Raw genomic sequence first — 27,991 nt, forward strand, 5'->3', positions numbered from 1 at the left:
AAAGAAAAAAAAAAAATGGGAATACTGGATTCTAAACAACAAAGAAATGCCACCCACAATTAATCAAGTCCTGAAGTAGATAGGAGGGAGAAACCCCTCATGTGCCGCTCCCAAGTATAAGGGGCTTTCCTTGACATTAATGCTTGGATAACATGTCTACGTCTCCTTCGTTTAAAAATAATGGCTAGTGCAGTGGCTGGGATAAACATAAACCTACCAACATCCGTTGCCATGAGACGAAAAAATGACCTTTTAGTCACATAACATCAGTTAATGGAAACGCCGTCATTTCGCAATAGTTTTTATTGACTATTAGTAACTATTAAAAACTATTAGTTTTATAGAAAATAATATGTTTTGCGCAACTCTGTAATGGAAATGCGGCTACTGTTTTCTCCAAAGCTGCTGCATAGATAAATTAATTCAATTAATAACTAATGATTTTTTCTACGGAAATTAATCAACAATGAACTTACTCAAGCTGGACAATGACACTATTTTCTTCTAGATTTGTTGTAGAGCCGTAAACAAACTTTGTTGCATTATTTTCCTGTTTTTGAAACGATCTGTATTGTAAAAAGCTCTATATAAATAAAGATGACTTGATTTGATAACAGAGGAGGAGGTGGGTGAACAAGTTTGTGGTATTGTGCTCACTGTTCGACAAGTCCTGCAGACTGGGGTGATTAAAGAGTCATTTTCGCGAAGTCCAAAAATCTTCCACACTGACGAGCTAACCTCCTTGGAGTGCGGGTAGAGGGTCTCATCTGTCATATCCGACGACATGCTTTTACGCGGCAGTACCAGCTGCGCGCTGTGACTGCTTGTGTTTTATGACAGGTGGCAACCAGCGTTAAGGTGCAATACCGACACCTACTATAGACCTTATGTAGCTCCGCCCCTTTTCAGCGCTGCGCTCATTGTCTTTTGACTTCCGGTCTGTATTTTCACAGCGTTTTGCGTGTTTATTAATGAACGGCTCGTTTTAAAATCTTCCCGGTCGATTTACATTTGTTAAGTCATCTGCTTTAAACATTACAGTCCTCATGATAACTTTCGTTAACTTTACATTAAGTAAATCCACTTAAAAAGCTAATTACTCCTGGACAGAAATGCCATATAAATATACAGAGCGACCGCAAAACGGAAGTTAAAAGACAATTTTCCAAAGATGGCGGCGCCCTTGTTTCTCTGGTGCATAAGGTCTATACATTGGAATGTCAACCAGCTACTGGTGCTGGATAATTTACATCACATTATCATATGTGTACTATTCATTTTAGCCTAATTAGCACAATAACGATATGTAATTTTTTTAATATCACGGTTATCGTCAATACCAGTATATCGTGACACCAACAATAAAAAGGAGATGTGTTTGGGCTAAAAAGAACAATAGTGTCTGTATTTAAATATGCATGGTGAATTGGTGTACCAAAGCAGATGGCGCCTTGTTAAAGTGCATCACGGGTGGATAGTGAGTAATTTTTGGTGCTAAAATGCTGTTTACTGAATTTTCCTTGCTGTCTTTATCTAAGGAGCGTCCTCCAGCGAGTCACTGGAAGAAGCGTGAGCAATCGCGAGAGTATTGTAATGGAAACTGTCTCAGGGATTATCAGCTGGAGGGGGTTAACTGGCTTCTCTTCAACTGGTACAACAGGTAAGTAAAGCTCAGCCCTGACACACAGATCCTTCTTCTTTAACTTTCCTCATATATGTCAATAAAACTACTGAGTGGAACTTCAGCATATGGTGTACTTTTCATTTGTAGACTTGTGTGTAGATTAGATAACTGAATGGCAGATAGGCAGGATAGCTGTGTTGTGGAAGTCTAGCCTCCCATTCAGACTTTGGACAGCATTTAGACCATCAATGGCAATGATAAATTAATTAAATGACTTAAAATTGCTTTTGTACAACAGCTACTTACAAACCTAATTTGAAAGCCATTTAAGAGTTACTCAAAGATATTACCAGCATTAAATTTTATTTAATTTTTTCTTTAATTTTTCTAATCAATTTGACACATAGTCTTGTTAGCCTGGTATATTGTGTGTGGGAATATTAAAAAAGCAAAAATGTAATAAAAAACTGTCTCAATTTTCAGGCGTAACTGTATTCTGGCGGATGAGATGGGTCTGGGAAAGACCATCCAGTCTATCACGTTTCTGGAAGAGATCTATCGCACAGGGATAAAGACGCCGTTCCTCATCATCGCCCCTCTCTCTACCATCACTAACTGGGAGAGAGAGTTCAGAACCTGGACGCACCTCAATGTCATAGTGTACCATGGCAGTGTGGTCAGCAGACAGATGCTGCAGCAGTATGAGATGTATTTCAGAGACGCGCAGGTGAGATTTCACACACACGCACATGTACACACACACACACACACACATACACATACACATACACACACAAGGCCAGCTCTATATTGATCTAGACCTCTTAACTGTAATTCAAGGCTTTTGAATTGGTTACCTTCTAGTATCATGTTTTGTAAAAGAGAAAGATAGAGGTGGAAAAAGCAAGCCACAACTCAATTATGGTTATTTTATTCCTTTTCAAACTAAATGTAATTGTATCTCTGAGAATGTCCATGTATAGTAATGCTTGATATAAAAAAAGTAAATGTAAATGTTAGAAATGTGTCAGCTGGTTGAAATTTTAAAACACAACCACATGGTTAATATTATATTATGCAGTTTTGTTAATTTTCCTGCAAAAATAACTGTATCATGATATGTACTGTTTCTATGATATAAAAATACCCAAACCCTTATATATGATTTTGGCCATATCACTTACCCCTAATAATTGTTTAATGGCGTACCATACAAAACCACAGGGAGCACAAAAAACAACTGTGGAAAATGTTTACAGGCACTTATTATCTCTCCCGTGCTCCCTTTTGCTCTCTCTCTTTCTCTCTCTCTCTCTCTCTCTCTCTCTCTCTCTCTCTCTCTCTCTCTCTCTCTCTCTCTCTCTCTCTCTCTCTCTCTCCAACAGGGTCGTGTGATAAGAGGTGCATACCGGTTTCAGGCAGTCATTACAACATTTGAGATGATTTTGGGAGGCTGTCCAGAGCTTAATGCAATAGACTGGCGCTGTGTCATCATTGATGAAGCCCATCGGCTCAAAAATAAGAACTGCAAGCTACTGGAGGGCTTCAAACTTATGAGTCTGGTACAAATGAGACAATATTACACCCATATTTACACCTTATGACAGATGTCATTTCCCCCAATTTTTAACTTGATATCTGTTGACCTCTTGTCCCATAGGAGCATAAGGTGTTGTTGACGGGCACTCCCCTACAAAACACGGTAGAAGAACTCTTTAGTCTGCTGCACTTCCTGGAGCCGACCCGCTTCCCTTCTGAAAACACCTTCATGCAGGAATTTGGAGACCTGAAGACTGAGGAGCAGGTGCTGCATTTGTATACACTTTATATATTACTGTGTATGAATTAATATGTATGTTCTGTATATATTAACTCTGCTCCATTTGCACTCTGCGTGTGCATGTAGGTCCAGAAACTCCAGGCCATCCTGAAACCGATGATGCTGCGTCGTCTTAAGGAAGACGTGGAGAAGAAATTAGCCCCTAAAGAGGAGACCATCATCGAAGTGGAGCTCACCAACATCCAGAAGAAATACTACCGCGCCATACTAGAGAAGAACTTCTCGTTCCTTGCTAAAGGAGCTGGCCAAGCCAATGTCCCAAACCTGCTCAACACCATGATGGAACTGCGGAAATGCTGCAACCATCCCTACCTCATCAAAGGTACGACCACACAAAACCATACTGCTGTCAAAACCAACACACCTTCAATAGGCAAGGTCCTAAGAAGTCTCTCGCTCTCTCTTTTGCTTCCAGGGGCTGAGGAGAAGATCTTGGAGGACTTCAAGGTGTACAGCCCCACAGCAGTAGATTTCCACCTGCAGGCTATGATTCAGTCGGCAGGTAAACTCGTTCTCATTGACAAGCTGCTCCCCAAGATGAAGGCCGGTGGACACAAAGTACTCATCTTCTCTCAGATGGTGCGGTGCCTGGACATCCTGGAAGACTACCTCATCCAGAGAAGGTGGGAATCAAAAACAAGAGAGTTTACATAATCATAAAGCACAAAAAATGTATGGTACTTGTAAGTAGAGGTGTATTTCATTGCTGTGGCTCTCGTTGTGTTCACACAAACTTCATGGGGTTTAACGGCATTTTGTGATGTTCTACCCTACTGAATTTGTTTTAGATGCTGACAGGGTTATATATGCAGTTTTAACAAGTGGCCTAATCTGCTTTTTTGGCAGGAGTTCAATGCCACAGTTTGCTTACCCCAGTTCGAGTTGTGTTCACGTGTTCCTTATCTCTCTAGGCCTGTATACAGAGCTCTTTGCTGTTGAACCCCTTAGCACCACCGGTATTATGTGACAGTTCAATGCAGTGGCTAGGATTAGTTTATTTCCTAAGGAAAAATTCTCATTAATTTTTCCTCTTGCCTCAGCTTGTCTTTGACAGTCTAACAGTGTGTACAGTGTACCATTTGTGAACAAAGTGTTGTGTATGTTGGCCAATGCAGCTAGGGTGCAGCAGGACACAGACACTCCAGGGACCCCACATCAGGCACACAGTCCCAGAGGCGCAGCTCTGCCCAAAGTGGGTCAGAGAAAGCAGGAAGTTACAGTAAAAAATAGGAGATTGTTACTGTTAATAAAAAGAGAGGAAGAGATCAAGGACATGAGTGGAAAGAATGAAAGAAAGAGTGACTGAAAGGATGACTAGGGATAGGAAAGAGGCTTACGAGTGAGCTAGGGACGTACTGATGCAACATTGTAATTGGATACACATTATGTCAGAGATGCTGGCGATACAGCTTAACTTGTATTGAACCTGGAATATTCTGTTAACAAATTCAGTTCCTTACGTAAAGACAAAAAAATATATGTAAGTTGTTTCAGTTATTTTGGATGACACCTAAAATATAGAGGATCATGTGAATGTGTCGATACATATATTTATAGTTGTAAATATAGTATATTATTTATATTGTAAATTTAAATATTTATAGTTGTAAATTATAGTAAATATAGTTTTTTTTTAAATAAATTAATATTTTTATTCAGTGATATTTTATTCAGTGAAACATATCACGGTTTTCACAGAAATATTAAGCAGCACAAATGTTTTCAACATTGATAATAATAACAAAATGATTCTTGAGCAGAATCAGAATGATTTCTGAAGAATCATGTGACACTGAAGACTGCTGAAAATTCAACTTTGCCATCACAGGAATAAATTACATTTTAAAACACTAAACAGTTATTTTATATTGTAATAATGTTTCACAATACTACTGTTTCTACTATATTTTTCAGCCTTGGTAAGTATAAGATTTCAGAAACATTAAAAAACTCTTACCAACCTCAAACTTTTAAATGCTGGTGTATGATTGTATGATTTTTGTGCACCTACTGTGTGGAAGTGCTCAATAAAGTACATTGATCTGTAATTTCTAAGTCAAACTGACCTTTTTCAGATACCTCTATGAGCGGATAGACGGGCGTGTACGTGGGAACCTCCGTCAAGCAGCAATTGACCGCTTCAGTAAGCCGGACTCCGATCGATTCGTCTTCCTGCTGTGTACACGAGCAGGTGGGCTCGGTATTAACCTCACAGCTGCTGACACCTGTATCATCTTTGACTCTGACTGGAACCCACAGAACGACCTGCAGGTACACACACACACACACTTAAAAATAAAAAAAAAAGCACCGTAGATGTTCCTGTTGGCTCACCTTTCTTTTTTTTCCTTGTTTGCTCCACAGGCTCAGGCTCGCTGCCACCGGATTGGTCAGAATAAAGCTGTTAAAGTATATCGACTTATCACACGCAACTCTTATGAGCGAGAGATGTTCGATAGAGCCAGTCTGAAGCTGGGATTGGATAAAGCGGTGCTTCAGAGCATGAGTGGACGGGACAACAGTCTAGGAGGAGGAGGGGTAAGTCATCAAATGTCAACCGATGCGGTTTTCTACATAGAGATTTGCATGATGGATGCTGTGGACCAGTGGTATTCAAATGGCTTGGTTCTATCCGGACCACGGGACGTAATTGCAACATTTTACTGTTTCTACTGATTAAGTGAGCAGCACTTCAAAACAACGGAACAGTTCACACTAAAAGTGTTTAGAGTCGTTTATGGTAATGATCTTTCGCCGCTACGTCTAATATTTTTGTCTAGAGCCAAACGCGATTCATTCAAGCCCTTTCTGTTCATTCAAGCACCACAAGAGCTGCAGATGATGTGGTTATTTTAACTACAGTGAGCAGCAAACTAGATACTTTTGCTAAAACGCTGCAGAAAACAAGAATGCAGCAAAAACAATTATTTTTATCTGTCATAAAGATGACTCTGACTGTTTAATTAAACCAGGTTTGTGACAAGTTAAGTTAACAAGTTATTTTTTTTCATACATTTATCATTATTAATCTGCATATTAAGAGCATTTCATAATATAAAATATAAATTATAATTTGGAAAGTTATTTAGAAATGGCAATGGAAGACAGCAAACTTTGAAATTACAAGTTAACTTTTTGTCCTCATGATGAGAGTTTTGATTATTAGATTATGTATGTTGTTTATTTTTGGTAGTTTATTACTTAGAGCAAAATGGTCATTACTTTTCTTAAGAGGTAAACTCTGCACCCCCAGTGTGTTTTCTCAGTCCCAAGGCCTTCTTTGTGCCATACACAAAGGTGTCTAAATGTAAAAAGAAAAAATAATAATGATGATAATAATAGCCTAATAAAACATCTGATCTAACGTTTTTATATTCATACCCAGTTGGGAGAAATATTTACTTTTTTTGGTAAATATTGGTAACATTTGGTAGGCATCACTGCTTTGGCTCTCAGGGCCCAAAATTCTCATCTTTAAATACTATTTTGATTGTTTAGAATTGTTTCTTGAAAAAGTACTATGGCCTCCCCAATGGAAATGTGTAACTGTTCCAAAACAGTGTCGTCCGGGCATCTGCTGGGAAGGAAATATAGACACCGCATCTTTTGGAACTTTAATTGAATACCCCTGCTGAAGACAATTCTAGTCAGTTTTTTTGTACTAGTCAAATATATATTGTATTGGTCTCATTCTCTTTCCTTCTTCATCTTTATAGCAGATGCAGCAGCAGCTCTCTAAGAAGGAAATTGAGGACCTTCTACGGCGTGGAGCTTACGGTGCCATCATGGATGAGGAAGATGAGGGGGCTAAATTTTGTGAAGAGGACATTGACCAAATCCTGCAACGCAGAACCAAGACCATAACCATTGAATCTGAGGGCCGGGGCTCCACCTTTGCCAAGGTCAACTTCCTTCTTTTGTCTTTTATTTATTATATGTTTAAAAGTATTGATCATATTTTTTTTCGTACATTTCCTCTTATAAAAGCAATTTTCAGTTGTTAAGGCTGCACAAATTTCACTAAAAAGGACATCTGAAAATGAAGAAATTCAGACAAATATAAGTAGTGCAATTTTACATTTGTTCTATAAAATATTTTTTAAATTAAATACTCTATTTTTATTTTAAGTTACAGTACAATAGTATTATTACAGTAATATATAATATATATTATTTTGTTTCATATTTTTATTTAATAATACCATAAAACCATAAAAACTATGATTATGTTACATTGAATAGGTCAATCAAAGTATTCAGAGTAATTTTTTTTATGTTTTATTTTCTATGCAGATGCACTCCAATCACCCCAAAAGACCAGATTCATTCTAGAATTATAATTTGTATAAAAAGTAATTTCACATTTTTTCCATATCACAGTATTTATCACATTATCATTTTTATTTATTTTTTTATTCAATATTGTGCAGCCTTAATTCTTGTGTGCATATGTGCTTATACCTTCCATATCTGCTTTTTTCAACTCCAAGGGTCATTTTAGAGACATTGTTGAACATAATGTTTGCTGTGCCCACAGGCCAGTTTTGTAGCTTCAGGGAACAGAACAGACATCTCTCTAGATGACCCCAACTTCTGGGACAAGTGGGCCAAGAAAGCAGAGATTGACATGGATACTGTCAATGGCAGAGTAAGTTATACACAAACTCTTCCATATGAATTCAAAGTTTCACAGTAGAGTAGAGGAGCCCACATCCACCAGGCTGATCAGGTCAAAGTGTATATGTATGCAAATTCTCTCCAGTGCCAGAATTACTTTGAAAATGGTTTGCCTTGACATCTGTGTTAATAAAAAATAAGGAATCAAGTAATGGAAAGCTATTTTTGTGTTTAATGTATTGTACTTTGTGAAATAACTCAATCATTGTTTTCTGTGGGCTCTTCTGTGTTTTAGTTGCAAGTGCTATACTTAAGAGTGCATAATGATTTGGCGGTTGACGTTATTTAAATGCATAGCGCTGCTCTTTGCAAAGGTGTGTCAGTGGTTCTGTTTTCACTTGTGTCTTTTGATGTGGTTTTGCTACAGAATAGTCTGGTGATCGACACCCCTCGGGTCAGGAAACAGACCCGGCCGTTCAGCGCCACTAAGGACGAGCTAGCCGAGCTCTCTGAAGGGGAGAGCAGCGGAGATGACAAACCCAAACTCCGCCGGCCACATGACCGCCTCAACAGCTATGGCCGCACAGAGTGCTTCAGGGTGGAGAAAAATCTGTTGGTTTATGGGTGAGTGATGGCTGGTGGTCTGCTGATATGGGGTTTGGTGATTGTGTATGGCAGTACAACTACACTACTGTTCAAAAGTTTGGGGTCTGTAAGAAAAAAGTCTCATATGCTCACCAAGGCTGCATTTATTTGATAAAAAAAAATACAGTAAAAACAGTAATATTGTGAAATATTATTATAAATTAAAAACAAATGTTTTCTATTTTAATATATGTTAAAATTGAATTTGTTTCTATGGTCATAGGTGGGGCCGCTGGAAGGACATTCTGACTCACGGCCGCTTTAAGCGACAGCTGAGTGAGCGTGACGTGGAGTGTATATGCAGGGCGCTCCTGGCGTACTGCCTCGTTCATTACCGTGGAGACGACAAAATCAAGAGCTTCATGTGGGATCTGATCGCTCCCACGGAGGACGGCAGGACCAAGGAACTTCAGAACCATTTGGGTATGAGGACTGAAGCGGTGTTATGAATTCAATTCTCTTTTGCATTTTGATCAGGTCAGGAGAATAATGATTCTCTCATCATTTAGAGTTTTGAATGTGACTTGCGCAGGTTTATCGACTCCAGTACCGCGAGGCAGAAAAGGGAAGAAGATGAAGATTCAGTCCAGCTCATTTGACATCCAGAAGGCAGAGTGGATCCGAAAACACAACCCAGAACACATGTTGTCTGATGATGGGTACAAGAAACACCTGAAACACCACTGCAACAAGTGAGTATTGCACAATCTTCAGTGTCACATGATCCTTCAGATATGATTCTAATAAGCTGATTTGGTGCTCATGAAATTAACGTTCCTATTATTACCAGTGCCAAACACTGCCTCATTTTTTGGTGATAAATATTTTTCAGGATTCTCTGATAATTTCAAAAGAAGAGCATTTGGTTTAATGCAGCCATGCTGAAAAAAAGTGTTAATTAAAACAAAAAAAAATTCTTACTGGCCCCAAACTTTTGACAAGTACTGTAAATGCACTTCTTTGGACAATCTGGTGTAATATTCACTGCCATATGGCTGGTGTTAATGGGCACTAACACATACTGCATTGTGCAATGACAAAGCTACCAGAAGTCATTCGTTTTCAATGAAAGTTGCTTTTTTGTTGGCAACTGTTGGTAATGCAATGTGGGCATGTCTGGTTTTGACAAAGTTGAGAAAAAATGAGCAGTGATGTTCATGATGATAGCACTTCATACCAAAGGCATGAAGACACTGAAGCTCACAGATCCATCATCTGTGACATACTGTAGTCAAGTGTTGGCAAGACAGAAGGAGAATTAATATCACTGTGAGCGATTTCAGTGTTCTATATGGTTAATTTCTGCCCACTTACAGGCATTTCGAATTTAAATAGATGATGCATGAAAAACCATATCAGAAATTGCATTTTGAATGAGTTTGGTTCATGCATTCATAATCATCCATCTTGTCTAAGTCATGATTTATTATGGACTGCTGCAAATTATATTCAAGAACATGTTTAGCAGCAAGATCACTGATTCCTGATTTAATTTTTGCCATCAGTACATTCCATTTATGATCAAATGTTCAAAAGTTATGGCCTTTTTTGCCGCCAACCAATAACTAGCAAGGCTATCTAGCAACAGTAGCGCCCACTTTCAACCACACAGTAACTTGTCTCCTTGTGAAAGCCTGATTAGATGGAAATCTGCTGCTCTGGAGGAAGTGTGTGATGCAGTGATAAAAGGGAACCTCCCATTTAAGCACACACTGACTGACCCACTCTCACACACTGGTTCAGGGGTTTTTCACCTAGGGAGTGGGAGATAAGAGGTCATTTTCAGGTCACAGTTCTTATTGCTTAAGTTGTTAAACTCATGATCGAAACTGGTGGTAAATCTGACTGGCTGTGCTAAGTTAACACTTTTTCCATTTGTTGCTTGTACAGTAAATTCATGCACTAGAAAGCAGAGGATGTACATCATGTACACTGTACATCACGTCATGTTCTAAATAGGCTGTACAATTTGTGCTTTGATAATTGGACTGTTCTGGACCAGGATGTGTGTGTGGAGGGAGTTTATTACTGTAAGGCTGGTTTTGCATCCAGGGCTTTCCAGGGCCATTGGAGAAAGTTCCCCATTGTTTAGTTCGCTGTCCTGTTTAACACACACACACACACACACACACACACAGTGTGGTGACCTGGGACACAGCTGTCAGCTTTGCATGCGTCTGCAGTTTCCCTTGGGCCTGGAATGCCACTAATGTTAGGGTGAAAGTGTGAGTTTTAGAATGAGAGAGGATGAATTATATCTCATTTCAGTGATTATGTGGACACATATGAATAAGCTTGAATGTAAAGTTCTAAAAACCTAAGTCAAGCTGAAAAACTAAGTCATGCTGAGTAGTCCACATGAAAGAACGGTTTTTGAACATTTACATTGCCAACATTCACTCTCATTGTCATTCATGTCCTCTGAAAAACAGCAACTTGCATTAAACAGGAATGACTTCTGGTCACTTTGTGTCTGAAAAACACTGTGTGTTAACACTCATGAACACCAGCCATGGCAGTGCATGTTACACCAGTATGTACACATAAGCACATTTACACTACTGTTCAATAGTTTGGGATGTGTAAGATTTTTGAATGTTTATGAAACCTAGGATTTAACCTTAATGTTCAGATAACATTAATGTTTCATATTTACTCAGCGGTATACTTGAGCTAGTGCTGCGCAATTAATCATATCGCAATCGCGATGTCAAGCCTATGCGATTATATGACGCAAAATGCTGCGATTTTATTAAATAAATAAATGCATGTGTGGACATGACAACCCATTCTCTCTGAGAGCTGTTTGCCCATTTTCTACACCGCTAATAAGAACTGGTGAAGATGGATGCTGAGCAGACGGACACTGAACTGGTGGCCAGAAAAAAATCGACCTCTATTATATGGCGATATTTTGGCTATAGGATAAACGACAGTGAGCAGAGAGAGCAGGGCTGCCACCTCTCACTCGTTCAGCGTGAGACTCACGCAATTGACAGTTGTATGCATAAGAGAACACTGTATTTACTGGTGAACGTGTTGTGAGTTTCTGTGTGCGTGTGTGCACTTTGACCTCAATCTCTCTGTGTCTGTGTCTTTGTCTGGAAGGGTGCTGTTGAGGGTCAGAATGCTGTACTATCTGAAACAAGAGGTGATTGGAGCACAGTGCCAAAAAGTGCTGGATGGGATAGATGCCAGGTAAACATTGCCATGGACCCTCTTACCTTATTACTTCACTGGTCTGGGAAAAAAAACAGGAGTGTGTTTTGCATTTGTAGTACCAATTGTGGTAAAGTAGCAGTACCAGTAGTTTATTTTTTGAGAGGGAGTAGAAAACTGTAAGAAATTCAAAATTTATTAGTCTTTTAACTGTTTTTTTACATGCTGGTAATTTGTATTTCAATTTGAACCATATAAAATGGATCAAAATCTAAAAATGTACAAGGTTTCAGAAGACTTTTACTTGTGCATCCCTTTAGATTTTAGGATTATAAATACCGGTACTGTAGGTGCTCCTTGAACTACTCCAGTATTAGTCAGTTTAAGCCAGTTTGGTCAGTAAGATAAACAATAAAGCGCCATCTGCTGTTCTGCTGAGGAAACTTCAGGAATGTTAGCATGTAATATCAATACCAGCATTTAAAGGAACAGTTCACCAAAAATGAAAACTGTGTCATCATTTACTCACCTCATGGCAATTTAAACCCTTGTGGATTGCAAAAGAAGAAAGTACAGAATGCTCTTTTAACTATTCAGGACTGGAGCTGTTGAACTGCAACAAAGGCACCATAAAGTACCATAAAACATTTTTCACAAAATATGTATAAAAGCTATGAAAAGGGAAGATTTTCTGTGAATGACAATATTAGACTTATATTTTGGTCTGTTCCAAAATAGAAAAATGAAATAAACAGCTGTAGACTAAAACATACAGCAAAACTACTGGATGAAAATGTTTCCTTTGCTATCTGTTAGTGAGATCGAGATCTGGGTTCCTGAGCCGGATCATTCAGAGATGCCTGCTCTGTGGTGGGACATGCTCTCGGACAAATGTCTGCTATTAGGAGTGTATAAGCACGGTAAGTCTGATCAGCTCTGATGCGCTCAAGGCTTTATGAGTGGATACACACTTTTAACTAATGTCTGTATGTGTTGTAGGTTATGAGAAGTACAACACTATTCGTGCAGATCCAGCACTGTGTTTCTTAGAAAGGGTTGGGCGGCCAGACGAGAAGGCCATCGCTGCTGAACAGAGAGGAAATGACTTTATGGATGGGTAAGAGAGACAAACATGTGTTCCATTCATACAGATAGAGGAAGTCTTTTATCAGTTTCTGTCAGCAGTACCTCTCTGAGGTGTTTGTAACTGTGTTTGTTTGTTTGTGTGTGTGTGTGTGTGTGTGCAGGGATGTGGACGACCCTGAGTATAAGCCTGCTCCAGCTTTGCTGAAGGACGATATGGAGGTATGCAAGTGGAAGAAAGAGAACTGGCCCTGATAAGGCTGTTACACACGAGCGCACACACAAGCTCATAAATAATATGAACTAGTGTGACATCAGGGATGGGCAAATTTTACAATTCATAAGTTGAATTGAATAGGCCACACCCCATAGGATGTTCAATTGGAATGACACGAAGAGGAATGTAGTTTCAATTCCGTAAAAAATTCACTAAATAACAGCCTATTTGTTCCCTGGTATGTAGAATATTTTTTTCCTAACTGATTAGACATACTTTCTCTTTTTTATTTTTTCATATTTTTACATTTTATTTTAGCCATGCAGTATTACAAAATGTTTTCAAATAATGTTATAAACAATTGACATCAATATTTGAATTTGATTTAAAAAAATATATTGAAAAGAGAATTCAGTTTAATAAATATAATAAAATATAATGCTTAGTTCTAGTATATATGCAATTATATTATAAATGTCATCTAATGTTTCTGGAAATACCTCACATTGTGTGTATGGTAACACACAGTAATTCATACTGAAACACATACATTTACAGCAGTTATGAATTTCTTATTTAATTTGTTTTTGTTTTAATTTTGGTTAAATTCTGGATTTTTAAAGGGCTTTCAGTGTGTTTCATGTGTGTGTTACAGTATTAAACTATGACTTAACATGTGCTCTTACCTCTAGGACGATGCTTCCTCCCCGGGAGACCTGGTCATCACTGATACAGGCGGAGGTATAGACAAACTGCAGTGTTTCCCATTCACTTTTATTAATAAACCCATGGTTTGTTTTGAGTTAATAATAAGTTATTGTTAGTCATTAGTGGTGTGTTTGTGTGTTCATGCAGAAGGAGGGTCTGTATTAGATGGTGGAGGTGGGTCTCTGGGTGCTGGCTCAGGGGTGTACTGGCCCTCGCCCTCCACGCTGACGGCCCGACTGCGGCGTCTGATCACCGCATCTCAGCGATTCACCAAGAGCAGACAGATACTTCAAATCCACCAGACACAGCAGGCTACGACCCCAGCCCTCTACGCTCTGCCTCCCACCGCCAGCGACACACTCAATCCCAAAATTGCTGCCAAGATTGAAAGACAACAACGGTGAGAGGCTTTAGAAAACATCCTAATATCATAACATTTTCTGATTCAACTAACTAAAGTTCATTCTGGTGTTTGAACCAATTAAATTAATGAGAAATATAGGTTGTGATAGTGAGTTATTTAATGGTTAGTCAGAGCCAGTCTGCAGATTTTCGGCAGTTGACAGATTTCACAGAAAAATCATGTAGTGTATGATGGGCACAGACTTTTTTTTTGCTTCAGACTTTGATTCCATCTAGTCAAGAGGATATCAAACATGTTTGATATTTTGAGCCGACTTTAGAACACGTATTGTTTTCATGTGTTGTGCGGCTCCAGCAACAAGGAGCATGTTTCCGTGTGAGTTTGTTGTGTTCGGAAATTAGTGTCATTTAGCGTATGATGTCTTTTTTCTGTAACCATTAACAAAGTCGGCAAGTGTATGATGCTTAATGTTTTAAAATCTGTACAGATTTTTAAAAGTTGTATATGGAATTTCAACCCTAATTAAACTTAAGGATAAATAAGTAATTTTTCTTGCTTTAAAAAAAAGAAATGAATGACACTTGAAAAATCAGTTTAAAATTATGTAAACCCACATGAGATTATGTGGCCTAGAATTTGATTTTACATAAAGTGGGTGGCTCCTCGTATAATCAGCTGTTTAACTGAGTTAATCAACAAAAACTTGTGTAAAGGTGTACCGTTAAGAAACTATTTGTAACATACCTCTTTGTAAAATGTATTATCTTTTCTAAAGAAATTCTGTTTGTGGGCCAATAACTGTAAGAATTTTTGCTTTTTTTTCCATTTCTCAATAGGTGGACACGGAGGGAGGAGGCCGATTTCTATCGTGTGGTTTCAACATTTGGGGTAGTTTTTGATCCGGATTTGGGCCGTTTTGACTGGACCAAGTTCAGAGCCATGGCTCGACTGCACAAGAAAACTGACGAGAGTCTTCACAAGTACCTGTGTGCCTTTATTGCCATGTGCAGGAGGGTCTGCCGCCTACCAGCTATAGAGGGAGGTGAGTGCCACAAACATCTAAACATGCTCACACAATTGCATTGCTTTTCCGCCAGTCTCCCAATGCATTAGCTTGTACTCCTTCATCATCAGTTTGTGTTTTCTCTTCCATCAGATATGGTGGACTCCTCTCTTGCTATTCAACCAATCACAGAGGAGCGTGCGTCCCGTACCCTATACCGCGTGGAGTTGCTGCGGAAGATAAGAGAACAGGTGTTGCGTCACCCGCAGCTTTATGAGCATCTCGCTCTGTGCCAGCCTGGGCCGGATCTTCCAGTGTGGTGGGAAACAGGATCACACGATCGAGATCTTCTGCTTGGGGCGGCCAAGCACGGAGTCAGTCGAACAGACTACCACATCCTCCGTGACCCGGAGCTCTGCTTTATGGCGGCCCAGAGAAACTACAGTCAGAACAAGGGAACTGTATCACAAGCCCAAGCCCAGAATCAGACGCATTCGCTGGGACAGTGTCACATCCCGGCCCCCCTCCAACACATTCAGCCTAAAGAGGCTTCTGCTTCACCACTCCTAAACCAAACTGAACTGAAGGAGGAGCTGATGTCAGAGGGAGAAGAAGAGCGTGTAGAGCAAGAGCCCAAGATGGAGATACCCTCTATCAGACCACCCACACCTTCAGGAGTGGACGAGAAAGATAATGTCAACAAAGCGGGAGAGAGCGAGAGTCGGATGGTGGCGGCCAGAACAAAACCGCTCACGCCGAACTCAGTTACTCGAAAACAGAAGAAGCTGAGTAAGCGGAGCCGCAGGGAGGCCAGGAGGGGGTCGGGATCAGACTCGGATGGCTCCTCGTCCAGCTCTTCGTCAAGTTCTTCATCGAGATCTTCTTCCTCATCCTCGTCTTCATCGCGGTCAGGATCCAGTTCCTCGTCCTCGTCTTCCTCCTGTTCTTCGGGCTCCTCGTCTTCATCATCATCCTCATCCTCATCTTCAGAAGACAGTGACAGCGAAGAGGTACCAAAGAACGGTAAGTGTTCTAATAAACTTACGTTTTATCCCAGCCTCTGCAGTAACAATAGGACTACTTCAGCACTCCTAACAATAAAGCATTTTATTGCGTCTTTGAGTTGTGCTACACTAGTCCAGTCCATGTACGATGCATTTTGTGTCTTAGGTTCAGCTATGCTTGATTGGTGATGAGGTTTCAGGCTCTAGAGATGACTGTAATAAGCACACCAGCTTTAGAGAGCTGGCACATATATGTCTCCCTTGTGTATCAAATAGTATTCAGGTGTCGAGTCAGCTCACTTACGCATTAAACAGTACGCAGTGCAGTGTGCCCTGGTTGTATATTGCACATTTTGGCAAATGTTGTAGGTTGTCTGGGTATTCTGTTGCAGAGTGTTTGCTCAGTATGCATGCTACAAAAATAGAAATAATGATATGAAAGTGTGCAGTTCCAAACATAGCCTTTTGAAATACTTTCATGTGAAGTGTGGAGTTTGAGTTTGCAAAATGTAAAAATGGATAATGTTTAAAGTGTGTTTGACCTGTATATCATTGATGGGTCTGTCTGTATTCCGGTAGCGTCAGCAGTACCTGGTGTTAAAGGCTTTGACGAAGACAGCATTGCCTCACTCAACACTACACAAGATGACATGCAGGACAGTCATGTGACCAATGGTATATCCAACCCTCCCCACCCTTTCCAGGGCGGATATATGCTTGCTGCCTCCTACTGGCCAAAGGTTAGCAGGCCAAGCCAACATCTTCACAACATCACTCTGTCAGTGTTGTATCTTAGTTTTGGCTCTTCCACTGTAAGAACGGTATAATTTCATTAATGAAAAAGTGATAAACCTATATAAACATTAGTCTACTTTGGAACATAATGTTTGTCTCTACCTCACCATAATCTTACAGTTTTAACCTTATAGTACAGTCCTTGCTTGTGATGTCCTTACAATAATTCTGTCCTCTCATTGCAGGACCGGGTCATGATAAACCGGTTGGACAGTATATGTCAGGCAGTGTTGAAGGGGAAATGGCCAGGGGTTCGTCGTGCATATGAAGGCAATGCAGTGACTTCTTTCTACACCACCAAACTCCTGGACAACGCAACCACGCTCACAGAAGACCCCTCAGCCTCCCCTCAGGGTTCAAAGGTGAAGAAGCATGTTGCAGACAGAGAAAAGGAGTTCTCAGTCAAAATCAATAACGTATGTTATTTTAAGTTTTCCCCCACAAATGCCGATCTGCAATGTCATTGCAGTGCTTGGCATGTTTTGTTTGTTTTTATTGTTTGGTCTTCCCCCTTTTCTTCCAGTATTTGTTTGCTTCTTTCTTCCTTTCATTTGACTTTGCTTTGAAAATTTTGCAGCTTTGGTTTCATTTTCTGTTTTTGTTCTCAGAAGTTTGCTTTCTATACCTGCCTGGAGACCAATGGTCTATTCCTGTGACTTTCACTGGGGTCAACTCAAATCTACTACACTGAAGTTGCAACATTTTCCCATTTAAACTAAACCCAGTACACAAATCAGTCTTAGCCTCTGTCCTTTGCTTTGAAGGTGAAGTGTGTAATTTCTGCGACACTAGCAAAAGGGAAATTTATCCACATTAATTTCACAGTACCTCAGTACTTCAAGAAGTTTGGCTAAAACAAACATAATAAAGCACCAAGATGTGACCATGCAGTACAGTTATCAGGCCTATAATATGACCATGTTTGTTTTTGTATTAAACATCCGAACAGACATTTATCATTAAATTTAAGTTTTTAATTATAACAAATTATTACTTTTATTATATTCATTATATTTTTATATTTAATAGCATTACTATACTTTATATACATATTATATAGGGATGCACCGAAATTTTGGCTATCGAAAATTGTCAGCCGAAACAGCTATTTTCGGTTTCGGGACGAAATGTTTTTTTTAAGGTACAAAATCAGTGACTGAAACAGATGTTTAATTAGCGCTTCTCCGATGCCATGTTTTCACTGTGTTCAGAGTCTATCTTGTGCACGTGGATAAGCTACAACAGTTAAACATGTCAGCTGTGTAGACACTAGCTCTGGATTGACAATATTAATATCACAATTCTAATCTGTTATGATATGGTTTCTTAAATCTTTTATCATGTGCAACTGCAAATTCTAAAATTCTGTCAATTTTCTTACGAAATTCAAACAATAAATGTGGTTTTGGCACTCTTTAATTCGACGTGACTGATGATCACTGTAGCACAGTTTCCACAAAAATATTAAGCAGAACAGCTGTTTTCAAATTTGACAATAAGAAGAAATGTTTCTTGAGACCCAAATCAGCATATTAGTATTATTTTTAATGGATCATGAGACATTGAAGACTGGAATAATGATGCTGAAAATTCAGCTTTTCATCACAGGAATAAATTACATTTTAAAATAGATTCAACCCATGCATTAAATTACACACATCACCTTTAAGTCCTTTAACTTTTCTGTGTTCCTGTGTTGCCTCAACCCACTAGAGATACAATTATATTACTTACATATTGATTAAAACTACCTGTCTGATGTCGTTTGTCATTTGTCAACTGATGTCATTTGAGTACCTCACATGAGTGTTTTTATCTGTAAAAACGGTTTGTTTATTCAGTAAACCTTCACTGGTCTCATACCAGTATCATAGGCTTCATAGGACACTGCCTGATTAGCAATGTGTCCTTAACCTCTGACCTTTGGCCTGTGACCTGCAGCAGGAGGGCAGCCTTAAACTGACCTTCCAGAAGCAAGGTCTGCCTCTGAAGCGCCCCCTGGAGGGTGAGGAGGGACCTCTCGCCCAACAGCAGTACTTAGCCCGGCTACAAGAGTTGCAGAACGCATCTGATACCAGCCTAGCGGACTACACCAAAACACTGAACAGCTATCCACAAGGTAACATATAACCTAACATACTTGCTCAGATACCTGATTTGCCCACAAACCGCATAAAACTGTACAACTCTGGAGGACACTAGAAATGCAAGTTCTTTGTGGTATTGCAGTACCGCCAGAGCAAATGCGACTGAATGGAGTGATTGATGGACAGCCTGTAGTGAAGAGGAGGAGAGGACGGCGGAAGAATGTGGAGGGGATGGACCTGCTGTTCATGAACAGAAACAGGCCTTCTGTGATGCCAGAGCAGGTTCGACTTGCTTTTTTACATTTTAATTCTATATGTAGAAAGCAAGAAAAAGTTGTCGTTCTTCAGTATCAATTAGGCAAATGCACCACCTACGTTTGCAGGTTTCTGCTGGTTGGAGTGGTGGCGTCGCAGGTACATCCGCTCCCCCTGGGCTGAGCACACCTCAGGGGCCCAGTACCCACGATACGGAGACCCGCGTTCCCGTCATCAGCCTCAAAGATGGGACGCGACTAGCTGGAGAGGATGCTCCGAAACGGAAAGAACTTGACCAGTGGCTGAAGGAGCACCCGGGCTTCGTGGCAGATGTGGGAGCTTTTATCCCTGTAAATACCAGATGCGAGATAATTCTCTGGATTTTTAAAAATAATTTAATAAATGTCATAAAATAGGCCAAACGATAATTTTTAACGATAATCCCAATTTCTTAAACAATACAAATGCCATCATCTCATTTTATGTTAAAATCAAGTTATCCTTTCAAATGTAAAAAAACAATTGTGTATGTAAGAATATCCATTGATTTAAGTTTCTGATCATTACTTCTTTTGCAGAGTGCAACCAAGCTGCAGTTTCAAGATGGCAGACCAAAACAGAAGAGACATCGCTGCAGAAACCCCAACAAAATTGACATCAACAGCCTGACTGGAGAAGAGCGAGTACAGATTATCAACAGGCGAAATGCTCGCAAGGTGAGTCTATGATGGTTATAGACTTTGTGTGCACATTTTTTTGTTGTACTGGGTGTTGTTTGTAATACTTGTTTCCTCTTTCTTTGTTCCAGATTGGTGGTGCATTTGCTCCACCTCTGAAAGATTTAAGCCGGTTCCTGCAAGAGAATCCAGAGTATGGCGTCCCACCAGAGTGGGCTGACGTTGTTAAACAGTCTGTGAGTAAAAAGAGAAACATTTTCCATTCCAAATACAGTGCATTTACAGAAATTAAGCGTGTCACAATATACTGGTATTTCTGTTAACCATGATATTTAAAAAATGTAATATTTATATCATACTACACATGTATAATACTATGTACAACACAAAAGAAAATATCCAGGGCCAGTAACTAGGCCTGCACCTGAAAAAGTTGGGGGGAAATGTGTGATTTTTTTTGGATTTCGTAAAAAACTAAAAAACATGGTGTTAGACACCATCGTCTACTGGAAGTTCTGATCAACAGTTCTTCAGTAGTTTTTATCCCTACACATATTTTGAGTGTGAATCATTGGCCAAAAAAGAGAAAAAAACACAAAATATCGAAAGTTTCTTTTCAATAAATATTACAGTTATAGCGTTATTCTTTTTTGAAATCTGATATGGTGACAGCCCCAACATAAGTTTAATTATAATTTTACACCTAAAGGAACCTTACCTAAAGGAAACCTACGGAAGCCCTGAACCGCAACGTAAAAAAAAAAAACATTCTGGCATTTCGAGATTAAAGTCAAATTTTTCGAGAATAAAGTCGAAATATTTAGAGATTACAGCCGAAACATTACGATAATAAAGTCGTAATATTTTGAGAACAAAGTCAAAATTATGAGAAGTCTTCCGTAGAAGTGTGTGTGTGTGTGTGTGTGTGTGTGTGTGTGTGTGTGTGTGTGTTTGTGTGTGTGTGTGTGTGTGTGTGTGTGTGTGTGTGTGTGTGTGTGTGTGTGTGTGTGTGTGTGTGTGTGTGTGTGTGTGTGTGTGTGTGTGTGTGTGTGTGTGTGTGTGTGTGTGTGAAATTCGCTCGTGAAGTTGAAATGCTTTTTACTTTTATCTGGGCTTTCAACAAAAGGAAATTCTACAGGTGCTAATCTAACAAAATTGCATTACCATTTGTTTTAGGATGTTACAAAAAATATACTGCGGCAGAATATACTTTACAGGCGAAAATACTTTTCAGACTGGATGGAGTTATCCAACTTTATATCTGAGGAAATCGCGGGATCCGGCCAAATGATTGGATACAGAATGATGCACTTAAAATGTATCCAGAAAGGATTTACGGTGAAGAGGGAGACAGTGCAGTTACTGTTAAGTGTTCTCGGCCCAGATGGCGTTGCCTATAGACGAGCACGAAGACACTTAGTCTTCGAGTCAACGTACCACAAAGTTTGGACCAGGATTGTGGTACCTACTCGGGCGGAGTCTTCGTGCTCGTCTATAGGCGTCCTAAAACAAATGGTAATGCCATGTTGTTAGATTAGCACCTGTATAATTTTTTGTTGAAACCCCAGATAAAAGTAAAAAGCTGCTATTATATTTATATCCATCAAAAGAAGTTCTACTTCACGAGCACTTTTTTTTTTTTACAAAAAAATAAATAAATAAGAACTTCTACGGAAGACTTTATTCTCGTAACTTCAATCTCGAAATATTTCGACTTTAATCTCGAAATGCTAGAATTTTTTTACTTTGCGGTTCAGGGCTGCCGTACCAACTCAATATATTAACTAAAACTTTATCGATATTTTTACTGAGTTGTATAACAGATGCATTTGTGTTTTCAGGGTTACCTTCCTGAAAGTATGTTCGACCGCATCTTGACTGGCCCCATCGTTCCTGAAGAGGTGAGCCGGCGAGGTCGACGCCCCAAAAACGCTCTGGCTAAAGCAGCCACCATGTCCAGTGCCAGTGCCAATGCCGCCCTGGGGCTCAACCCACTCCTTTCCAACGGCCTCCTCACTGGGCTGGACCTGCCTAGTCTTCAAGCTCTTCAGCACAACCTCCAGAGTCTCCAGTCTCTCCAACTCACCTCTGGCCTAATGGGACTGCCTCACGACCCCACCAACATGGCCGCCATGTTTCCAATGATGCTGTCCGGAATGACTGGCCTGCCGAACCTCCTCGGGATGAGCGGTCTCCTCGGAAAGCCCTCGCAGGAAGCGGCGGGTGGAGCTTTGACAGGTGAGGAGGACGGAAAAAAGAGGAACGGCGGAGAGTCCGCCACGCACAAAGCGTCGGCTCAGACTTTGATTCTGGATGGCAAAGCGGAAAGGACAGAGGGTCAAAGCTCCAGAGCCACCACCTCGATGGCCACAAACTCGAATCAAACAAGTGCTTCTGTTTCAGGCCACTCACTGGCCCTCAACCCCCTTCTCCTCTCTAGTATGCTCTACCCAGGGATGCTTCTTACTCCAGGCCTTAACCTGCCTGTGGCCAACCAGCCGCAAGCTGCAAACACTCAGCCAACCCCACCGCTGCAACCCACTGCCTCTGAAGCCACGGTCCAGCGGCCCGGCCGCTCAGAGGACAGAGACAGCGATGAGGGGGAGGAGCCCGACGAAAAGAAGGATACCAGTGGTCCAGAAGGCTCAGCAAAGGCGGAGTCGTCCTCCTCCGAGTCCGACAGCTCCTCCTCGTCATCCGAGGATTCCGATTCCAGCGACGAAGACTGAGTCTTTATACATGTATAAATAAATATTATATATTTATATACATCTCTTAGAAATGTATACATATACACACATATAGGAATTATCCTGCATTTACTACATCATGTTTTTTGTTTCCATGTAAATATAATAACTAAAGTGTTGTGTAACGGAGGAAAAAATGGAAAACGGAGATTCTAGAGAAACTGAAATGAGATTTCAGTGTTTGTTTAGGTACATTGTCGTTTCGAAGAGACGTTTTGCATGTCGAAAAAAAAAACTTTGTGAAATTGTATTACACCATGATGTACAATTGCAACAGACAAGAAGCAAAAACTAAAAGGCATTATTGTTATAACTATGTCGGGATTTAATTTTATTAAAGAAATGAGGATGCTGTTGCTCATTGCAGAGCTGTATAATTAATATATTTTCTTTTGGGAGAAAAAACACATCGACTGTTTGGGTTTCATTTGTAAATACTTGAGCAGGATCCTGAACACATAGACTTCACAGAGCATACCTACAGATCCACAGCAATAACACACAGGCAGCTTATGAATGTCACTGAAGCTGTAGAGACCCTGCATTTGTTCATTCATTCATTCATTCATTCATTCATCACACACGTTCTTGTTCATTCACTCCTCTTGCGATTTGTGCATCTGTTTACTGTCCTGGACTCTGCCTCCTTCCCATGGTCTGTCCTTCCTTCCTTCCTTCCTTCCTACCTACTTTTAAATTATTTTCATACAGCTATTTTTACCCAAAGATTTTAGTTTTGTATGTAACACATGGGTGCAGGAAATCCATCTTGCCAACACGCTGTACTCCATTCTTTTAGGGACACATTCCTCCCTGCCTGAAACATGCTTCCAACAAATATTAGTTTTTATTTTCATCCATATATTCATACATTTCTTTTAGCGTTCAGACAGCACTGTGTGTGTGTGTGTGTGTGCGTGTGTGTGTGTGTGTGTGTATGTGTGCATGTGTGCATGTGTGGCGTTCTGTGCTTATGAACACTGTTGCCTCAATTTGCATGAAAATCTATGTGTCCAAGGTCCTGTCGGCCTCACATGCAAACCTTCTCGCGACAGACAGCTGTGCGTATATCCTCTTTTTTCCACAGACTGCTACAGTATTGTCACATTAGTTCATCACTTGCTAAATCACCCATGTTTGTAATCCGTGTAAAAGTATTGAGAGAAATTCAAGTATTTGCAGTAGTTTGTCAGTTACTTTATTAGGCACATAAAGTCCTCAGATTTGATAGGAGGGTTAAATACACTATACAGGTCAAAATTACATGTTCCTTTAGTCTGATAAAATATGTCCGCCGTTTTTCAGACCCACATAGCCGCCTTGCTGCTGTTAGATGTAACTGACTGATCTAGAAGTGTCCTTATGCCATACTTCAGTGTCTGTCCCTCATAGAACGATTCATTGCAGTCGAGCACCTCGGCCAACACGATGAACCTCATTGGCGTTTTGAATCAGGACGTGTATGTGATTTGTTTTCTGTTACATGTGCTGATGTACCCTTGTTCTAGACTGTTAGGCTCATTTGATTCACGCGAGTCTCTGCTGCGTCACGTTTGTTCATATTCAGGTTTGGCTTCTGAAGTTTTCCATTTGTGATGCAAATTTCTTCGGGATGCACTGCACAATGCAACTCTTTGCCTGTCTCACTAGTGAACACAGTAATATTAATGGGTCTTTCCAAGCATGTATGATTACATTCATCATGGTTTCACTCAGATGCCCTCACTTTTATCTCTCTCAGTGTGATTTTTGCCTCAGTAGATGTTCTGAATGCCCTCTCCTCTCCACTGTGGCATCAGATCTTCCTCTTTCCAGTTAGTTCGTGCTGAGCCACGCACTTTGAAACTGTGTACAGGTATTGCTGCTTTCCACTTCTTCCCAAAACCGCACATGAAACCTATATAGTTCCTCTTATTATGACATTGCAGCGTTAGCATCTCATTTAACTGAATAATGTTCTGAGAAGAATTGCAGGTTTATTGAGAATTGGACATTTACCTTGGTTTTCTTTCTTTCTTTTTCATGTGTACATTAATTCAGTATTTTGGTTGTATTTCATGTGTTGCATTATGAACCGCTGGACTACTGACCAGAATCAGGGCAAGACTTGCCGTTGTGGCACAAAGACAATGGCATCCACCATGCAACAGCAAATGAAATAGAAATACACTACTGCAAATAAAAGTTTGTTTTCAGTTATGTGAATGATTGAATTGACAAACCGACTCATTTGTTTTCATGGCTTATTCTGTTTCATATTTTTAATATTTTGAAATTAAAGCCCCCTCTTTTTTTTTCTTCTTCTTTTTTTTTTTGGGTTGGACAGTTGCAATACTTGCAAGTTGTGGCCTGTGTAGTCAATTAATGCTTCTTGTAGTGCAGGATACATGTCTTAAAAAGTTTGTAATTTATTGAATTACTTTCTATGAAGTTCTATAGAAGAAATTGAGGTTTAATTATTTTTATTAAACATATTCTGACTCTACAGAAAAATCTTGTCTCATGTGAAATTTGTCAAATGTATTTGTTTGTTTTGAGCTGAAGCACCAGTTATTAAAATCTATAACTGTCTAAAATCAAAACATCTAAAAATGTTTTTATTAATCTGTGATGAAAGTGGGCTGGTTTGATTGCGTTTGTAATTTAAAGGACATCAACTAACATGTTATTGAATATTTGAAAGCAAGTGAATTACATTACAAGACACTTGTTAGGAACAACAGCGCAGAATGGGACTGATATAATCTGTGTGTTTGAAGTGATGGACTATTATGGGTAACAATTTATTTTACAGTGTCCTTGTTACATGTAGTTACTATAGTAATGACGACTATAAATTATGCATAAATACATGCAACTAACCCTAAAGCAAACCAGTACTGTAGGTGTTGTTAATTATTGTTGTTAATTAATATTACTCAGTACTTAAATGTATAATTACACCGAAACAACTTAAAATAAATATAATGATATAGTTAAAGGGCTTCCTAATCATCCTATTCAGAAGGTAGTGTTATCTAAAAGTAAAATGTCAACTGACTATGTACTTTAATACTTTCAGCAACATGTTACTAATAATTGAGAACAGATGAAAGAGGATTAATATTATATACTTTTTTTTCTGCTTGTTCATTTTAAACAAGCAAAAGTATGCAAATTGTTATATTTCAGAATTGTGGGAGTACATTGAAAGAATGTATAACTACAGACTGGGGTGCTTGCAGGGCATAAGCTACTTTCCTGTAGGTGAAACATGGTACAAAGAAAACAAATTAGTGAACAACATGATCAGTCCTGATTTCAGCACTGTTGTCAGTTGTTTCTCTCCCTCAGGATGTTTGTAATTAGAAAGAGATCTCTACAGCTGAATCTCTGCGAATCCCATCAGAAATCAAACAGCCCATTATGATGATATGCTGAACTATTCAGTGTGTTGTACATCAACTATAAGGGAAAGCATCAAGTTGTTGATTACTACAGGAAAAATCAGATGTTAAACATTTTCTAATTACTTGATTGTTTTATTTTTCCCCTTTGCAGCTTCATATCAAATCAACGGTGATGGGAAAGTTACAAGTTACCCCATTTAAAATGTAATAAGTAGTGTAACTATTTCAAATACTTTATTAATGTAACTGATTACATTTGATTACTTCTAGCGAATGTTTTCAACTGCATCAGAGTATCGCTTTACTAAACTTCCTTTTCATGAGTCAACACAAATAATCAGATAGAATAAAAGGTATACGTATTTGGCATGCCGTTCGAGGGGAGAACTCCGAGCTCAGAATTTTGGCCCGAACACAGAGTACCTTTGTCTCATTAACTAAGCATGTACGTCATTGCTTAGACAACGTTAGACGAGTGCTACCTTCAGATGACAGATGATCCCTTGCAATGTGTTTAAATGGAACACCCTGAGCCAGTGGTTTCCAAACTTGGTCCTGGAGTGCCACTATACAGACTTTAGCTCCAACACACCTGCCTGGAAGTTTCTATTATGCCTAGTAAGACCTTTATTAGCTGGTTCAGGCGTGTTTAATTGGGGTTGGAGACAGTGCCCCTTGGAATCTGCCATGGAGCCTGCCGTGCGAGTTGCTGTTGTGGCCTCACAATCATGTTACATTATGGTCTTTGAATCTGCCTGAAGTGCACATATGAGTAGACTTCGGTCAAAATCCATCGATACAAATAAACTTCCCTTATACACTTGATTAAGTTGAATGCATTTCAAATGGCGACGGGGATTCTCCCGAGGGGATGTGCTCAGGAAAGTTTGCGAGTGGATGTCTAAAAGCGGAGTTAAACTCAGCCTATTTCTCTAGGGGTGTCCAGTCCTGCTACCTAAAGGGGTGTCCTGTTTAGCTCCAACTCCATTTAAACACACCTGAACCAGCTCATCAAGTTCTTAACTTCCAGGTAGAGCTTTTGAGGCCTCTACAGGACAGTAGCCCACCAAAAGCAGGTTTGGACAACCCTGCTCTAGGGCATCTCAACATTAAATAGTGATCAATGAATCACAAACATTTTGACAGGAAGTGTTTCAACACCTCTAAAATTAATCAGTGTGTCAGTGTTGTCATATGTCGTGTAGATAAGGCTCTGACCCTGTGGACAGAGATTAATGAAAGAGGCTTTTTCCTGCTTATTCAACCTGTCATTCATTTGTTACAATGGACAGACACTGACTGACAACCAGCCCTGCTGTGTTTATCAGTAACCATGTCTTCACACGCCATCAGGTTAAATGTCAACTTGCGTTGCCTGGCAGGTGAAACACAATGTCTGCGGGAATCTAAATCAAACAAACCCTGCTAATTGTGACCATGCTGAAGTATGTTTGCAGTACCTGCACCAATGCCAACAGGAAGTTCACTGTGTTGTCATAGAAATCAGAGCCCTGACTTCCACAACACTGTTATAGGAGACATACTACTTAGGCAGAGATTGTAAATGATGCACTTCTAAAGAGCACACTACTGCCTTTGGACAACATCTGCTGAGATACTTCGCTGTTGTCTTTTAGCATCAAAATATTCAGTACAAGAATATTGGGATATTACAATGGGGTGCAACTCAAGTAAAGGTACTGAGGTTGTGGATTCATCCAAAAAACCTGGAGACAGACCCAAATCAGCCGAATCAGGCGACTCATCGGACAAA

The 27,991-nt window shown here is 39.7% G+C and overlaps 1 protein-coding gene across 7 annotated transcripts in view; it reads left to right on the forward strand.

Moving 5' to 3' along the window:
* The window catches only part of chd9 (chromodomain helicase DNA binding protein 9), a 76,951-nt gene extending 52,797 nt beyond the window's left edge, over nucleotides 1–24,154 (forward strand). For 4 of the 7 annotated variants that reach the window (XM_079865391.1, XM_079865392.1, XM_079865397.1 and 1 more), the window contains 29 exons: nucleotides 1,539–1,660; nucleotides 2,108–2,351; nucleotides 3,010–3,186; nucleotides 3,285–3,428; nucleotides 3,531–3,786; nucleotides 3,880–4,087; nucleotides 5,540–5,735; nucleotides 5,829–6,002; nucleotides 7,181–7,366; nucleotides 8,002–8,112; nucleotides 8,509–8,705; nucleotides 8,950–9,149; nucleotides 9,259–9,418; nucleotides 11,835–11,924; nucleotides 12,702–12,805; nucleotides 12,885–13,002; nucleotides 13,133–13,190; nucleotides 13,878–13,926; nucleotides 14,041–14,293; nucleotides 15,094–15,299; nucleotides 15,414–16,283; nucleotides 16,844–17,004; nucleotides 17,245–17,475; nucleotides 19,001–19,178; nucleotides 19,289–19,428; nucleotides 19,530–19,751; nucleotides 19,980–20,117; nucleotides 20,210–20,314; nucleotides 21,920–24,154. In XM_079865391.1, the coding sequence (XP_079721517.1) occupies nucleotides 1,539–1,660; nucleotides 2,108–2,351; nucleotides 3,010–3,186; nucleotides 3,285–3,428; nucleotides 3,531–3,786; nucleotides 3,880–4,087; nucleotides 5,540–5,735; nucleotides 5,829–6,002; nucleotides 7,181–7,366; nucleotides 8,002–8,112; nucleotides 8,509–8,705; nucleotides 8,950–9,149; nucleotides 9,259–9,418; nucleotides 11,835–11,924; nucleotides 12,702–12,805; nucleotides 12,885–13,002; nucleotides 13,133–13,190; nucleotides 13,878–13,926; nucleotides 14,041–14,293; nucleotides 15,094–15,299; nucleotides 15,414–16,283; nucleotides 16,844–17,004; nucleotides 17,245–17,475; nucleotides 19,001–19,178; nucleotides 19,289–19,428; nucleotides 19,530–19,751; nucleotides 19,980–20,117; nucleotides 20,210–20,314; nucleotides 21,920–22,807 (6,186 nt within the window). In that variant the 3' untranslated portion in view covers nucleotides 22,808–24,154. The remainder of the gene's footprint in view (nucleotides 1–1,538; nucleotides 1,661–2,107; nucleotides 2,352–3,009; nucleotides 3,187–3,284; nucleotides 3,429–3,530; nucleotides 3,787–3,879; nucleotides 4,088–5,539; nucleotides 5,736–5,828; nucleotides 6,003–7,180; nucleotides 7,367–8,001; nucleotides 8,113–8,508; nucleotides 8,706–8,949; nucleotides 9,150–9,258; nucleotides 9,419–11,834; nucleotides 11,925–12,701; nucleotides 12,806–12,884; nucleotides 13,003–13,132; nucleotides 13,191–13,877; nucleotides 13,927–14,040; nucleotides 14,294–15,093; nucleotides 15,300–15,413; nucleotides 16,284–16,843; nucleotides 17,005–17,244; nucleotides 17,476–19,000; nucleotides 19,179–19,288; nucleotides 19,429–19,529; nucleotides 19,752–19,979; nucleotides 20,118–20,209; nucleotides 20,315–21,919) is intronic. The other 3 variants (XM_079865393.1, XM_079865394.1, XM_079865395.1) reach the window with 3 other exon arrangements.
* The last annotated feature ends 3,837 nt before the right edge of the window (nucleotides 24,155–27,991 follow it).

This window comes from Squalius cephalus (assembly GCF_949319135.1).
Source record: "Squalius cephalus genome assembly, chromosome: 3".
Taxonomy (NCBI): domain Eukaryota; kingdom Metazoa; phylum Chordata; class Actinopteri; order Cypriniformes; family Leuciscidae; genus Squalius; species Squalius cephalus.